We start from the raw sequence: 17,927 nt of genomic DNA on the forward strand, positions 1-17,927 counted from the left end.
TAACTCATTCGCTTGTTTCTTCTGTCAACTTAATGCTTTACTAACCTTTATCTTTGCACCAGGAAAACATGCTTTTGTCACTTTGTCATTAAGTATACCTCTTATCATCAAATTCCCATACACTCTTTGCTCACAATTTTTTGCACTTTTATGCTTTTTCCATTCACTCTTTCTTCTGTTCTCCATCCTTTTGCACCACACTCCAATCTTTCTGCAGTCGCTTGAGCTCATGTTTTGTCCTATGGAGTGTAAAGAAACATGTAATTTCTTTTGTGCTATCATCTCATCATCTGCATTCTTACTTCAGCCAACTCCCTCAAATTCTCATTTGTATGTTGTGTACTATCATTCACTTATTCGCTTTTTTGATGTGTGTGTGTGTGTGTGTGTGTGTGTGTGTGTGTGTGTGTGTGTGTGTGTGTGTGTGTGTGTGTGTGTGTGTGTGTGTGTGTGTGTGTGTGTGTGTGTGTGTGTGTGTGTGTGTGTGTGTGTGTGTGTGTGTGTGTGTGTGTGTGTGTGTGTGTGTGTGAGAGAGAGAGAGAGAGAGAGAGAGAGAGAGATCGAGTGTATTCAAGTCATGGTATGGTGAGCTGTGCGTGGTAGAGGACCTCCCGAGATATGTCTTTTGACTCCATGGAGATATAATGATGATGATGATGATGATGATGATAAAACACATCGAACACTTCATTAAACGATTTCGCACTGGGTCTTCAGTGAAAACCAATGATTCAATTGCAGACAGTTCTCAGAGTAGCAAAACTCGTATCTGCAGATATCATATTAATAAAATGCAAGTAAGCTGAGGTGCCTCTCGTTAAAGTAATGCACCAAGATCTACGAGATTTTACGCTGTTATAGCATTATATTTCATGGTTACGTCATGTCATTAAAATAAAATGGTTTACAGCTATTTGTTGTTGCCAGGTGTCGCAAGAGTCAACATGTGTTGTATTATTTGCTGTTTATGTTGTTGAAGCAGCCTGCTTTTTAGTTAACGGTTGTGTTAAAATATCAGATTAAACCTCAAAATGGCAGTAATTAGTTTAAGTGAAATGAAAAGGCTTTTACATCCTCACTATATTTTGAATGTCATTTTAGCAGTACTCTATGTATTTACCAAGACCATTTATCCTATTTGTGCGGTTCTGTATCCTAACATGGGTTGTGAATTAGATTTTGTAAGTTCATAAAAATCGGAGTTTGATACAATTTGTCCAATATTTGAATGATTTGTTCCAAATGCTGCAAATTTATATTTTAAATGTCCTTTTTAACAGTACTCTACGTTAGCAAGATTACTTAATCTATTTGTTCACTTCTGTATCCTTACTGCATAGTGTATTAGATTGCCACTTAATAAATACTTATTTTAACTGTATGTTAAACATACAGTTTAGATTATTGTAAACTGTATATTTACAATATTTTCATATACATTCAGCAGTTCCAAATGCTATCAAATTATCGTTATATATTGTAACGTTGAGTCCATGAGAAGATTGTGCAGGAGGAATGATGTGCAGTTTATTGATGTATGGAGTGAATTTGATGAACGAAAGGACATATATCTCCCGACGAATTGCATTTAAATAGTTTTGGAGTTAGATGTTTAGTGAAAGTTTGTAAGTGCAAACCTATTGAAACTAGAGACGAAACTAGAACCTAGGGAGGATGCAATCAAGTATGTGTCTGGCCACTCCTGCGATACATGGGCATGCGTATATAAACGATTATACAATGCTTAATGCAATTTCACAGGTTTTCCGATTCGAAAGTTTGGAAGTGCAAACCTAGGGAAACTAGAGATGTTAGGGAGGATGCAATCAAGTATGTGTCTGGCCACTTCTGTGATACACAAGCATGTGTATATAAACGATTATGCAGTGCTTAATGCGATTTCATAGGTTTTCCGATTCGAATGGATTGGTAATAACATTACACAAGGATAATTGTGGGCACACAGGGATGTTGAAATGCAGGAACATGGGAAGAAGTTTTTGACATTGGTCAGCTCTACTTGGCCAATGATTTAGGCATTAGTGAGACCTGATTGACAGAAAATTATATAGTTACAGGGATAGAATGTAAAGGATATTGTATTTTCAGGGAGGATAGAGGGAATAGGACAGGAGGTGGGGTATTGCTGATAATAGCTGAAGAATTAAAATGACAAGTTAAAGAGGATTTTAGGTCTGGGATAGATGATTCATTTGTGGCCGGTTGGTGTGAGGTAGAGGCCAATAGAACAAAATGTTGTTGGCTGCTGCTATAGACTACAGGTCTGCAGAAAGGTGTAGATACCATGTATTGGTAGATTAGCACAATGAATGTAGGCCAAATAATCATTATGGGGGGAGAGAGAAAAGGGGGTATGGTAAGATGGAAGTAAAATTTATGGGATTATTGCTAAGGCATTATTACATGAAACAACATGCTAAGGAAGGGACAAGGTATTTGAAAGTGTTGGATCTGATAATAACCACAGAAGATATATACAAAACCAAGGTAGACACTCTGCCTCCTTTTTTTTTATTTTATTTAGTTTTATTTTTTTATATTGCTTCTATCCACGAAAGGTTAGTTTGCAAACCTATAATACATTTTGTACCATGGGTGGGCTAAGGATGTTTTCTATATTTATCAATTTTATATATATTTTATTTATTTTATTTTATTTTTACATTGTGTGTAAATCCTGCTGTAGAGACCAAACGTGGGACTTTTTTCAAGCTGCTTCAGGCCTCCAATAAGCAGGGCAGTAGTCTCACACCAAGTAAGTAGAGTGGTATCTCTGTTGTTGCACATAACTTAAGGTGATGCAAGTAGTCAATCATGTTTTCATCATCATAGAGATTTGATAAATATTCCACCCATCTCTCATTTATCTTTTCATTAGCAATGATTATGTTTCTGTCTTTGTCCTTAATGGTGTTCTTTAGTTTTTCGTTAAGTTTTTTCACTTTCAGGAATGCTTCTCTGTTTTTTTTTTTTTTTGTAACACTTCTATCTCAGTGCATTGGTTATTTATCCATTCTTCTTTCAATCTCCTGCATAACTGTTTGATTCTCTTATCCATTAATTTTTATCTTAATCTTTTTTCTTTATATGCTCTTCTTTTCCTTTCTCTTCTTTCATTAAGATCAATTACTTCTTGTATTTTCCATTTTTTTTTTCTTTCTTCGTGTTTACTGATGTGGTTCTTAGCAAAAGTTATGATAGTTGTTTGTAGTTTTTTCCATTGAGAAGGTTCACTTTCATTTTGAAACTGTGCAGCCAGTAGTTCTGAAATGTTTTCATTAAATTGTGATTTTACTGTTGCATTTTGTAGCATCTATAAATCCCATTTATGGGTTTATTTCCTTTTGATTTTTGTTGATTTCAGATGAATATTTATCATCATTAGGACTCGTCTCTGATCTGATCCACAGTCAACACTTGGCATGACCTTCGAGTTCTGTATTCCATTGAAGTAATGCTTACTGATCACAATGGAATATAGAACTCAAAGGTCATATAGGATAATTTTTGTATCTTCTATCAGGACTTGCCCAGGTGTATCTTGCTGTTGATTTTTGTTCAAAATAGGTGTTAGATATGATGAGATTGTGTTTGTTACAGAAATTAACTAATTTTTGTCCTCTCTCATTCTGAATTCCAAGTCCGTATAGTCCAACAGTTGTAGATGTTCTCTCTGGTTCAACTTTTGCATTCCAGTTGCCCATAACACAAATAGCTCAATCTTTATTGCCACCAACTTCCTTTATAAACCATCTATTTTCATCATGTTATCAGCATATATTTCTTCATTCTGTTCTGTAGGGGCATATATCTGAATGATGAGCATATCTTTGGGCTTAGCATTCACTAGAATTGCAATTACTCTATCTGATTTTATATATATACTTAATTACATAAGTGATTTTGTTACTAATTTTCTTCTCCACAATGAACGCTACACCTCTCCTTGATATTTCTCCACTCGAAGTATATAATTAATGTCTTATCATTTGGAAGATTTGACTCAAAGTCCGATGAACCCTTCCAAAAGGTTTCACTTATTCCCAGTATACCAGTATTTAATCTCTCCATTTCTCTTATCACATTAGCCAATTTCACAGGTTTATTCAAATCTCCATTATAAGTAGCAATCTTCAGGCAATTTCTGCGTTGAGCTTCTCTATATAATAGTTGCTGAATGACAATGTCGCAGGGCTTGCTACATTCACCCTGACACTACCAATTAGGTGTATCGAGACCACCTGGGTTTTATTTCTCTTCTGCTGAGACATGATGCTTTACACACCTGCAGTTTTTATGGAATGGGCTGCTAATATGAATGGAGGGCCACAGCTGTCGTTTGTTAGTGGGTCCCTTGGATCTAGCTGGAGGGCCTACAAAGTAGTGCCACTGATCATCCCCCTCATTTACCACCGAGGGGAGGACAGCCCAGCAACCAGATGTAGGGTAATGGATATAGTGGGACCTTAAAACAGAAAATATTTGATAATTATCATCCCTCTTCTAGATTGCAATCTGATCTTATAAGAATCAGTATATTCTGCCTTAAAGGAACATCTGAACAAATATATTGTTGCCTCCTGTTTAGCCGAGTGGTTAGCATACTCTCTCATGGATGTTTGTGATTGTCTTTAGGTGGAAGATGAATTTCATCGCCCAGTGTGACCACTGTCCTGCTTATTTGGAAGCCTGAGGTGGCCGAAAAAAGTTCCATGTTTGGTCTGTAGAGCAGGGCTTCTGGACCATGTAAAATAAATTTAAAAAAATGACAACATATATATATATACAGGGTGTTCGGGATAAATTTGACAGTTTCGTAAGGAAAAAGAAAATCTTCTTTGTATCTATTAAATTTAATGAATTGACAAAAAAACATTACAGGCAGAGTTAATTACAATACTATCAACAAGATTTACTCAAAATAACCACCATTAGCATCGATCACAGCTTCAATTCTGCTTCGGAACCTCGAACAAGCTGATGCTACAGTCTCCCTGGGAAGGGCCGCAAAAACTGTTTTAATTTTATCCATTAACTGGGCTTTTGTATTACTGGAAGTGCGATTGGTGTCTTTTTCAACTGCGCCCCATACAAAATAATCCATGGGGTTAAGGTCTGGGGAGTTTGGAGGCCAAACATTTGGACTGGTGAAGTCGTAGAAATTTTCAGACAACCATTTTTGACTTTTCCCAGAGGTGTGGCAAGGGGCCGAATCCTGCTGCCATACATACGGCCTACCATTGGCTACCCTTGTTATCCAGGGCTTGACTACAGTTAGCAACTCCACGAACAAAGCCCGAATTCCAATGCCAGGGTTCTTCAACACCTGTTCCTGCAGATTTGCGAGGAATTCTGCTGTACGAACGCAATCAGATCGTCTGCTAGGGATCTTTCTTCTTGCTACATCCTCGTAGTCACCATTGCAAGTCTCTAGTTCATGCCTGATTGTTTTTACTGTATTCAGGGAGCATTGGGCAGCAGTCGTAATATCCTTATTTTGATGGCAGGCACGAATCATCATGATACAAGTTATTCTCTTCCATGATTCAGGTGGGTTCCAGCTATCCATCCTTTCTGACATCTTGTATATGAATGAAGAAGGGTCCAAACTTTTAAATGAAGAGAAGTGTGTGTTAATACATGCAACTTACGGAAAAATATAATTAATTATAAATATGTCAAATTTATCCCGAACACCCTGTATATATATATATATATATAAAATCCTTAGCTTAACCATGGTACATATGTACTATAGGTTTAGTAATAACATTTAATGCATGGTAATCACATAAAAAAAAAAAAATGGCAAGGACCTTTCACAGATATAATTTGTATACCACCTTTAAACCAGCCTGGAAGTTGTCATCTTTCTTACGGCCTTCTTTGGATGCTTTAATACATCATAACTTTGCTTGTAATATTGAATTTTTTGTTTACAAGAAGCCCTCCTTTGCAGATTGATATATCCATGTATCTTCACATTATTATTCACAAGATTATATCAGATACATTTTCAACCCTATCCTTGTCTGGTGTTTATCAAGTACCCTGTGCTTGTTATTTTTGCTACTTTGGACAGACCGATCATTCTGCTACTATTAGAAATCAAGATTATACGAGTTCACTGGAACCCTACCAAGATGCAACACTACAGTGGATTCAAATCTGATCGGCTGCTTTTTGAATCATGTGAAGCCCTATGCCACTGTCCTCCTCTTAATCGGACAGAATGTATGCCTTTCTCTAAGTTTTGGGAAGCGATTGCTATTAATTGTTTTTTTTTTATAATTTTTTGAATTAATTAAATATAGATCTATACCCATGTCTCTGAACTCTAATAGTGTTCTTCTTGCTGTACAGCTGTGATTGAGACACGTGATATTGTATGCAAGCTGTATAACTTGGTCTTGTATTCAGAATTTAAATATTATGCGTTTAGATTTCTCTTAAATCTGTGAAGCTGTTATTTAAAACTTTATACTGTATTAAAGTTATTTATACATTCGGTTAGGTTTTTATAAGAAAGCAGAAATGCCATTGGAATTTTGTGTTAAGAGCAAATTGAATTAGTTTTGGTTGGCTTTATTTTTTGCTTTTTCAGAACTTGAAAACTCAAACTCAGCATTCATGGCAATTTTGTGAAGTACATATGAATCAGACTTCTTTTTTTAATATCATTATTGGATACTATATATCAGCTGATGTGAAGTCAACATTCTCAATTTATAAAACACTAGTTATGATGTTAGTTACTTCATGCCTTTGCTTATGCTTTGATGTAAGATAAAACATGAATATAATTTCTTGTCAGGTATAATATTAAGAACAGCATTTCCACAATTTGAGAATTACTATAAAAGTGATGCATTTAAATTTACCATTGATTGCCTTATAAAATCAGAATGTTCATCTATAATTTAAAATCTTGCTGTTTTGCATGAGACTAATTATCATATTCCAATGATTTCCAAATACTTCAGGTATTTTCAAATGAACTGTTGCTGTTCAAGACATGATCTTGATATAGTTACATATTTCTTTTAACAGAGCAAACAAAGAGGCTTTCTATTCAAATTTAATTAAAATGTGTTTTCAAAGTGTAATTCATGTGCTAGCAATATCATGTAGAAAACCTGCATCCCAGATGAACCTGACTGATTTTGAGTTGAATCCTTCAGAGTGGAGACTTTGGAATGAAATGGCACTAATCGTTTGAAAGTGTATAGTGTGAGGTGATGGACAGGACAAAATATTTAATAGGATGTTTCTGTAGGCCAGGAAACAGGATGATGAGCAGGAAGTGTTTATGCAGATTACTTTGGCAAGTGCAAAATGAGTGATCGTTGTGGAAGAGTCTAAGAATAGCAGTATAAATTGGGTAGAAGAAACAGCATACAGTAGTAAGGGAAGGGAATTTTTGGAATTCTTGGAGGAGAAATGTCTCAGGTAGCATGTAGTAGAGAAAACATTTGTTCAAGAGTTTTGGATTTGGTCCTTGCTTCAGGGGATCTGATTGTAACTGAGATTTCAACTGCAGATGAAAAGAGAGAAGTGGAATGCAGTTGCATGAGGAATAAACTCAATCCAGGGAAGTGACTTGTATAGTGAGGGAGGCAAAGCACTTACAGTTCAAGGAAAATGTTAAGGAAATCTTTTATTATGTGGCCAGTAGGAGAAGAAATGAATGTAGATGAACGACCCTGTTAGATAGAAAAGGGGATTGATTGATCAGTGCAGACAACTTAGTGGGACTATTTACTGATCATTTTATCCTGGGAAAGTAGATTTTATTTTGGGAAGAATGCAGAGGATTGAAGGTTTAGAAGTGCATTAGGAAAATGTGTTTTGAATACTAAATACTCTGGAAGTCAATAAGACACTGGGACTGGATGGTATTTCACTGTATGTTTTAAGAAAATACACTTAAGAACTTACAGCTTCATTGACATGACTGTTCAGTGAAAGTTCAGCTACTTGGAAAGTGCCCAATTTGTGGAAGGGAGGATAAGATAGTTGCCATTGCACAAGCATGATGATAGAATGCAGGTGTCTCAAGCTGTGGACCGGTTTATATTTCTTTGGTAGTTGTTAAAGATTTGGAGAAATTAATGAGAGAGTGTATACAAAATTGGTCAGATCAAGGGTAATGTCTATTAAGGTTAGCATGGATTTGTTGAGGGCTGCTCTTGTTTCAGTGCTTGCCTTTTGTACAAAAAAAGTGAGGAGTGGTTGAAAGGCATATATTATTATTATGTGATACCTCCAAGGAGTCCAAAGACTCATCGAGGGAGGGCACCTACTCTAAAACTCCCTGTCTCCATCACTCAGTCCACCGACTACAACAACCATCATCATCTACACCAACGCCATCTACTGCCCACCTCCATCACTAGTATTTTCACAGACAATCGGAAACATCCATGCCCACGGCGAAATTCGAACCCACAGCCTTTAGGCTGGAGAGCAGATATACTAACCACTCAGCCAACCAGGCCAACATATATGTACTGCCATTTTTTTTATTAATTTGCAAATTTAGGTCCTTCCTTTGCAAAACTTGCAAAGGAAGGTCACAAGTGGAGTTTTGCAGGGATCAGTACTGGAACATTTGTTTTAACCTTTATGTCAATGATATTGCCACTGGGTTACGGAGAGAGATATTCAGGTATATTGGATAGGCACTTCAACTAATAATATAATTAGAATAAACTGGGTGTTATTTGATCAAGGATAGCTGCAAAGTTAATGATTCCTACTAGTTTCATCACTAAACCTTGTGGCTTCTTAATAAAAATACATAAAATTCAATAAAGGCAAACAAACTATAACATTATGAAGAGTCGAAGTCTGATGTATGGAAAGATTGGATAAGTGATTTTCAAATATCACACATGATTAATACTCGATTCCTATTAAGTGTGCCTTGTGAAAAGATGACCATAGTAAATTCTTTTATGTTATGAGCAGTGAAGTTGTCTTCAGTGTAAAGGCATGTAGGTCTTATTCCACTCAGTGTTGTGGTGTGTATGTGGGGCCACACACACACTTGAGTTCTCTGTTGTTGTTAATGTCTTCAGTGTGTTTTTTCTGCCTTATTTCAAAGCTTCTTGATGTTGGGCCTCTCCAAGAACATGGAATATTATAAACCCCAGGATATTTGTAGAAGGAGTTATGGGGCCACACACACACATGAAAGGCCAGGCTTGAGTTCTCTGTTGTTAATGTCTTCAATGTGTTTTTTCTGCCTTATTTCAAAGCTTCTTGATGTTTGGCCTATGTAAGAAAGGCTCCAAGAACATGGAATTTTATAAACCCCAGGATATTTGTCTGAAGAGTTGTCATCTTTAGGAGAATGAAGTAAACATCAAATAGTCAGAATAGGCTTGAAAGCTACCCTGATCATAAGCTTTAAGGAGACTAGGAAACTGAAATCCTGTAAGTGAATGTCAGAATTTTGCTATGATTAGAGAACAGCAATATACGTACTAGTTTCTGTGAATATCCATTACAAGTTGCTGGAATAGCATTTGTAGTTTTTCATTAAGTTTCTTCATCTCTCTTATGATAGAGACCATCTCTTCCCCCCCCCCCCCCCCCAATTTTTTTTTTAGCATATGTATAATATCTAGTTTCTTGTGATACTTGGCACAAAGAAGATGAATGTAGGTAATGACCTGTATGAGTATTCTTGCAATATCCAACAAGTAAAAAGCATTTTCAGCATGTTTGGTAATTAGAACATCAGGAAGGATAGTTTCCCTCACTTTCTAGTTCCAAAGTAAATTTTATTTTATGGTAGAATGAGTCGATAGATGAAAGAAAATTGTGTAAATCAGCAGTACTTTATTTCCAAATGATGACTATATCATCTACATATCTCCAGATTGAAGGTTTGTTGACATGAAAAATTGGCACAACCCATGCACTAATTAACATTCATTCCATATAGTTTCTTATGCCATGGTGCTGCTCCAAGTTTTCTCCTTAGTTTGTCATAATTGCCAGCTTTATAGTTCTGCATAAACCCTTTCTTGACTGAAATTTCCACATGGCTGAAATGTTCTGCTGGTTTCCACAAGACTTGCTTGGTCACTCTTCCCGATTGGAGGTAGAGTTGCTACTGTAGTTATAGATACCATCTTCTGATGCTATTACTAGATCCAACACTGTTAGAAGGTCTCTTCCATCACATGCTGTTTCAGGTAATTAGCCCTTAGTAACTCTATAAATTCCATTTTCATTTTGCCATGTGTTCTTTCCTCCTTCCAATCTATATCACCATAGTTGAAGTCCACCATGATAATTGTTTAGCTTGCACTCATTGTGCTAATCTGCTGATGCATGTCATTCACATCTTCTTCTGAACCCCTAGGTGTATAGCAGCAACCAACAATATATTTTGTCCGATTGGCTTCTATCTCACACCAAACAACCTAAAATGAACCATTTCCATCAGATTTACAATCTTCTTTAACTTCTATTTTTGTTGTTTGAAGTTTTTCTGCTATCATTAATAATACCACTCCTCCTGCCCCTTTCAGAGAAGATTTCTTCTATCTTCTCTGAAAATACAATATCTATTACATTCTATCTCTCTAGCTACAATATTCTCTGACAACCAGGTCTTGCTGATGCCAATAATTTTTGGCCAAGTTGAGCTGACAAATACTAAAAACTTTTCTCTTTTATTTCTGGTCTGACATTTCAGGCATTTGTGTATGCGTTTTAACATTCCCGGCTCACAGTTACCCTTACATAATATCATTATCTGCCCAGATTCAAAACCTGGAAAACTGCACCTAACTCTTCAAAGTCATTCCTACACTCATACTTATCTAGCCCAGGGATGGCTATTTCTGCACAATCATTCCTGCACTTGCATTCATTTGCCCCAAGGGCAGATAGTCACATGCTTGATTGCTTCCCCTAATATCTATAGTTTCCCTGGTTTTGCACTTTGAGCCACTCAGTGAACAACTTCTCCAAGCACCTGGCTCCAAATTCATTTAAGTGCAATCCACTCCACACATCTATAAACTGCACCTATTCCTTCTGCACAGTCTTCTCATTGACAATCATGGATTTTCTTTACAGTTCTGTCCTATCATACTGAAGCAAGAGACTCACAATCTTAATTTCTTACTGTTCAAATTTGGTCCTGGTTTAGCCTTTGGCCTCTGTTTGTGGTGCGCCTAACACTGAACTCCAAGAGGAGTCTGAACATTCTGGACAATGCAATACTTTCTACATTGTGTTTTTATGGAACTGACCATCTCTTTCAGCAAGACAATGCACTGTGTCATAAGGCTGCTGTTTTGCTGATGTGTAATTATGTGCTGTAATTATGGGTTAAGATCAGAGGCCTGATCTTAACCCATTTGAACATCTGTCTGATGAACTGGAGCATCAAGTTAGGCTAAGAGATGTCTGTGCCATAACAATCCAGGAATTCATTACATGCCTACAGGAAGAATGATTGTATTGATTGCTATGGTATGCTTGTGGAAAGTATGTCCCATAGGATTGCTGCAGTCACTGCAGTGAAAGGAGGTTCTATTATTATTAAGGTGGATGCCAGGGCTGTTTGTTCCTCACACTATGGTGTCCGTTGACTTCTTTCTAAGCAGTGTATTTGAAGTTATTTTTCTTTCACTTTTTAAGCACATCTTATGTCTCTTTCAGATGATTGAATAAATATATTAATTTTTTTTCAAATTAATATATTTTGTTTTGTATACTTTTTTTGTAATTTAAAATATAGTGGTATATTTTATACTCTTTATCTGGTTAAGTGGGTTTTTACATGCACTTAACCTAGTTACAATTATAATACATTGACATTTAAACCCTTTGGCCAGTGAGGGTCAATTTGGAGTAATTGACTGTTAAATAAGAACATTGGATGTTAGGATCAAAGAGGGAATTAACAGGGAAGCTCAAAAATAGAACTGATAGTAATTTGTTCATTCACAGATGGAACCAAGCTCTAGTGTGAAGGTTGGATATCTGGATCGTTCAGTGTTAAAAAGTCAAGTGTCACATAACTCGTGCATCTTATTTATTATAAGATGTAGTGGTATATCAAGTAGATTATAACAAGATTATTGTTATAATCTACTTGAAAAATCTTGAAATAGTCCTGCATGACATACATATTTGTTTCAATAATGAAGTACTGTGAGTAGGCAGAATTAAAATAATTATAATACTGTATAAAAATGCATAATATATTTTATTAGCGTTGAATTTTTGCTTATCATAGACATTTTCAGTACAAGTACACATAAAGGCAATTGAAAATTAACAGATAGTTCTGAAAAGTGCCACCTAAGTAGCTAATGTAAGATAACTAAAAAGGTCAGTAAAATTCCTAACTTATTAAAATAAACAAAAAAAAATCCTGTATATATTTAGACAAAATAAAAATAGGAAATTTCTAAATTCTTATCTAATATATTTCTTCAACTAGAACTGCTACTTATATAAAATAAAAAATACTTTGGAATTTAAATATAAAATTTTGGATCTTCATTTGGATGTGTCAGATATTTCCTTATTTACTAATTTTTCCTTATTTAGATTTAGTTTAGATGTTTCCTTATTTACTAATGTTGTGACAAGCATTGAATTACTACAACAAAATTTCCTTCAGATATTCAACTATTTCATTTTGTGATATGTTCTGGTTATTTTTCCTTAAAAAACAAGGTATATCAACAAATCGAAGGAACAGCAATGGGCAGTTTTATTTCTCCTGCTATCACCAACTTCTTCATGGAACACATTGAGCAACTTATTTTAAACAACATTTCATGTAGACCTACTCACCGGTACAGATATGTGGATGATATTTTTGCCATCTGGAATGGCTCTTCCTGTGAGTTACAACAGTTTCTTTCTAAATTAAATGCACTTCATCCCAGGATCCAATTCGCCCTAGAATGTTAAATGATGAACGCCACCCACTATTCAGCCAGACTGCAGTGCCCCAAAGACTAAGATCCCGACATAGCTTCCTGGTGGTTCAACTGTTGAATCACCTAAAAACGTCCAGAGACAAGACTTCAACAATGGCTTGCACTATATCCTGAAAATAGTATTGTTATTCCAACAGCTGAACATCTTCCACGTGGTTCCCACTTTGACTGGAATACTTGGAAAAGCCTCAACAGACTTTGAACGACAGGACGCTGCAAGCAGAATCTCATCAAATGGGGCTACCTCACTGGCCCAGATAACTGTGAGTGTGGGACAACCCAGTCCATGGAACACCTTCTTTCTTGTCCCTTTCTTCCATCATCTTGCACAAAAGAGGACCTTATATCCTGCACAGAAAGAGCAGTTGATTGTGCAAGATACTGGAGGAACATCTGACCATATTTATTGTATATAAGTTATGTATAGTTTCCTTTTTTTTTCATATTTAATTATTTTTCCCTATATAATTCACCTACCAAATTTAAGCTGTTCTCATTTGTAATGTATCCTAATTTGTTGTAAATAATGTTGTACCACTTACTTACTACTGTACCACGAAATAAATACATCTAATGGTTTTAAGGATTCTTTCATTGAAAGAGCTTTTAATAGTTATGGTATCTCTACCTCTACAAATACAGAAGAAATAACTCATATTCCTATCCCTTATATGCAAGGCTTCAGTGAGTGCATAGTGAAAGTTTTAAAACTGCTGAATATTTTTGTTGCCTTTCGCCCCATCAGAAAAATCTCCGCCTTTCTTGCTTCTCCTGAAGACAAGCTTCTGCATTTCTATTATCCAGGCATCTACCAGATTCCTTGTTCTTGTGGATTATCTTATTTTGGAAAAACAGGAAGATTTGCTCTTATTATTCAGTACCTTCAGCCTGAACAGTCTGGACTTGCAGAGCATGCTATCATGCTAGACATAGTTCGTCATAAAAGTTGGTTCTCATGGAATGGCATTATAAAGAATCATGTCAAACTTGACTTCACACTAATTTAAACAGTTCCAATGGTCTACGTCTATCCCCTTTGTGGAAAATATTACTTTTTAAATCAGCTAATCTTTCTTAACTTTATTTTGTCTAAATATATATAGTTTTTTTTTTTTTTCTTTAATATGTTAGGAAATTTACTGATCTTTTTTAGTTATCTTACATTAGCTACTTAGGTAGCACTTTTTTAGAATTATCTGTTAATGTTCAATTATCCTTTGTGTTCTTGTACTGAAGATGCCTATTACGCTTAGGCAAAAATTCTACAATAATAAAATACATTATGTAAGGTTTTTTCCGATATTATAATTATTTTAAATATACATATTTACTGTAATGAAGTAAGCCTGCAGGTTTGTTTTAGAATGACAACTTTTATAAAAAAGCATAGAGACTGAGTTTATTCTTCCAATAAACCTCACTGCACTACTTAGCAGTGAAATTCCTTGGAAATGTGTATAGAATTGCTATTTTTTTAAAAAAAATAGCAATTCTATACAAATTGCTATTTTTGCAAACAAGATTATGTTTTATTTGCTCTTGTTTCAGGTTTCACTAGCATTGCCTGTTAATATTGCCACTGTATATTAATTTCAAAATACCTTAGAATTAATGTGTGTGTATGTAAAAAAAAAAATCAATGAGGCAACAATAGATGTATGAATTAATGCAAATAGTATTTGATGCAAGTGGACAGTATATCCAAGTGGATCAGCCTTAAAAGGTGAATGCACATCCCTCAAAAGTAAATATTTCTAAATATCCTTTTCATCACATTAGTGAGAAATGATAAAAAAGGATGACATTATGAAATAGCTGAAGAGAAGAATTTTTCATTGCACATGTTAAGCCATTTTGGATCTGCAAATGAAAATATCTTGGCAATACTCCCATTTGCCTAACTCAAACTTGTTTGTATTTTTTTGGCTAAACCTGGTATTTCACCAGTAATAGCATTATCCATACTTGCTAGACATGGCTCTATGTGAAATTTCTTTTTCATCAGTTCACAAGAATTTTGAAAACCAAAAAAGATTTGATGAGATAGAATTGAACAAAATGCTAAAACCTGTACATGCAATAGAAATCAATAACTTCAGGACACTAAGTTATATTTCTTTTATATTACTATAGTTTTCTCTTCATGTAAAAGTTATGTAATAATATTATTTTATGTTTACTTCTTGTGTGTTCAGAAGATATGGGTAATTTTTTTTTAAGTTTCAGGTTAATGTTTTGTCAATGAAAAGTATATTTTTAATTCAAATTTTTTCCCTCAAAATTTTCAGAGAGAAACAGAAATCTTAACCTTTCTTGCAATTGTGATAGTCTTTAGAAGTAGAAAACAAGGTAAGTAACTCTTTTAGTATCTTATTATTTTATACATCCAGTAAATTGCCTGTTATCCAGAACCTCCTTGCAGCAAAGAAGTTGAACAGTTGACCCAGTTAAGTAATAGGTATCTTACACACACACATCAGAAATCTACAGTTTCAGAGGTTATTGAAATCTTAACAAAAAAAAATTAAATAGTTACCTAAATTCCTAACTTTTATGCACCTAATTAGGTTGCGCTCAGATCTGGATTCAGTACTGAAAAAAACACTTGAGTTTCATAAAACAATTTATATTGGGATAAATAGAGGAATGTATATGGTAGCAGTTTTTCATGATATATCTAAAGCATTCAACTGTGTACATCATGACCACTCCAATAGAGGTGTTGCAAATTATTAATTCAAATCCTCTTTAAATAACAGAAAACAATATATCAACTATGGTCTTCAATAATGCAACAAAATAATAAAATACAGGGTCCCATAAGGTTTTGTGCAAAGACATAATATACACGTACCGGCCACCGAATTAGAAACCTTTATGCAGATGTATGTAAATGTCTGTAAATTGTCTAGAACACGTTCATCACCACATGTTCTAGACAACTATTTAAAAACGCTGCTGTTCCGTAATTATCAATAATGTTGATCACAATGGGAAGAGCAAAGGATCTTTCGGAGTTCGATAGGGGACTTATTGTGGGTGTCTATTTTGAAAACAACTGAACTGATTGGTTTTTCAAAAGGTGAGATATCCGACATGTTTAATCAGTGGAAAAATAACCCACATTGCTTGTCTAAGAGGTGTAACTGTGGTCCTGAGACAGTCTGTCATGAACAAGATCTCTGTTGTCTGAGAAGACTTTTACTGACTAACAGAAATTTCTGTGCATGTGTGTATGTGCACACAAGCAACAATTAATCGAAGCATTTAATGAAGGGTGTTCCCAGCCCATATCTCATTGAACTACGTACAGGGAATTGAAGAGGATCGGTACTGGCAGTTGCATGCCTATATAGAAACCACTAATTTCTGCAAAGAACTGGAAAGTTCATCTACAGTGGTGTCAGGAACACCATGACTGGACACTGGAAGACTGGAAAAAAAAAGTTGTGGTCTGACGAGCCACAGTACGCGAATGCAGAGAATTTGGCAGGATTCCATTGACATATATTAATGACATCATTAATATATACTGAAGCAATGAACCTGGCTTGCTTTTCAAACACAACTGAAGGTTCTGGAGGTGGTGTCATGGTGTGGGGCATGTTCTGTTGGTATGGAACAGGTCCCCTGATATTGCTGGAAGATTGGGTGTCCTCCAAATATCTGAACAGCCAATCAAGTCCATCCTTCAATGTTGACTTTTTATCCGGCTGGTGATGGTTGTTTCATAAACAACAGTGCTACTGTCCATCACACAATAATTGTTCAGTGAGCATGACAGCAACTTTCCCCATCTTCCCTGGCCATGACAAAGCCCAGGTCTGAATCCCATTGAGAATGTATGGGACATGTTAGAAAAACAGATCTGGGAACAAAGTCATCTTCTGTCAAATTTAGCCAGTTAAAGGACTGTCTGGTAGATGCAATCCAACACCTTGTGAGATCTGTGCCAAATGGCATATGTGCTGTAATTTGGGATAAAGAAGGTCCAACCTGGTATTAAGTAAAAGTTTCTAATTTGGTAGCCAGTATGTGTATGTTAATGATTGTAAGTACAGACTTTTTGGAAAAATGATATCATTTTCTGGTGATGCTGCATTAATATATATTGAAACAGCCCCTGAGGATTTAAATCAGATCAACCAGTTTTTGCAATAATGTGGCTTGGTTGGCTGAATGATTAGCATACCTGCTCTCTAACCAACAGGTTGTAGGTTCGAATTCCACCTTTGGCATGGATGTTTATGATTGTCTTAAGGTGGGAGGTTAATTTCATTGCCTAATGTGAGACCATAACTCCACTTATTGGAGGCCTGAAGTAACTTGAAAATGTTCCATGTTTGGTCTCTAGAGTAGGGTTTCTAGACTATGTAAAAATAAAAAAGTTAGAAAAAAAATATGTATGAAATAGATAAAAATGGGGGAAAAATTCTTAGCCTATTCATGGTACAAACATACCTTTCATGAGTGAAAACCACATAAAAAGAAAAGCTTTAAAATTGAATAATCAATGTAGCTATAAAATGTTGTGAAACATTGTAGTGGTATCCAAAATTGTAACTGTAGATTAATCAAAAAAAAAAAAGTAAAGCATTTTGGCCTCCATATTAACAGCAACCTGAAATGGAACTCCCATATTTCATTTTTAACAAGCATGTTGAGGCATTTAATTAATAGAATATGTCAAAAAATTTGTCAGTGCAGCATTTTTTAGATACTTATATACCATTCATGGACAAATTCTTTACTGCAATGTGATATTACCTGTTGCGGTGAAGATTACTATATAACAATCTGCTTCCTTTTGATATGAATACAAAATAGAATAATCAGCATTGTTTATTACTAATAAACAATGCTGTAATAAACAACCATTACTAATTTACTTTGTATATTCAGTTAGTGACATAATTACCATTCTTA

At 35.2% G+C, this 17,927-nt stretch overlaps 1 protein-coding gene across 1 annotated transcript in view; it reads left to right on the top strand.

Moving 5' to 3' along the window:
• The first annotated feature begins 978 nt into the window (after positions 1-978).
• Positions 979-17,927, top strand: part of LOC150092885 (thioredoxin-related transmembrane protein 2 homolog) — a 123,679-nt gene continuing 106,730 nt past the window's right edge. Inside the window, exons 1-2 of the mRNA XM_090413755.1 lie at positions 979-1,181; positions 15,290-15,350. Of these exons, the coding sequence (XP_090269881.1) occupies positions 1,032-1,181; positions 15,290-15,350 (211 nt within the window). The 5' untranslated portion in view covers positions 979-1,031. The remainder of the gene's footprint in view (positions 1,182-15,289; positions 15,351-17,927) is intronic.

Source organism: Typopeltis vanoorti, chromosome 24 (assembly GCF_054136105.1).
Source record: "Typopeltis vanoorti isolate ZY-2024b chromosome 24, IOZ_Tvanoo_1.0, whole genome shotgun sequence".
In the NCBI taxonomy this organism is placed as follows: Eukaryota; Metazoa; Arthropoda; class Arachnida; order Uropygi; family Thelyphonidae; genus Typopeltis; species Typopeltis vanoorti.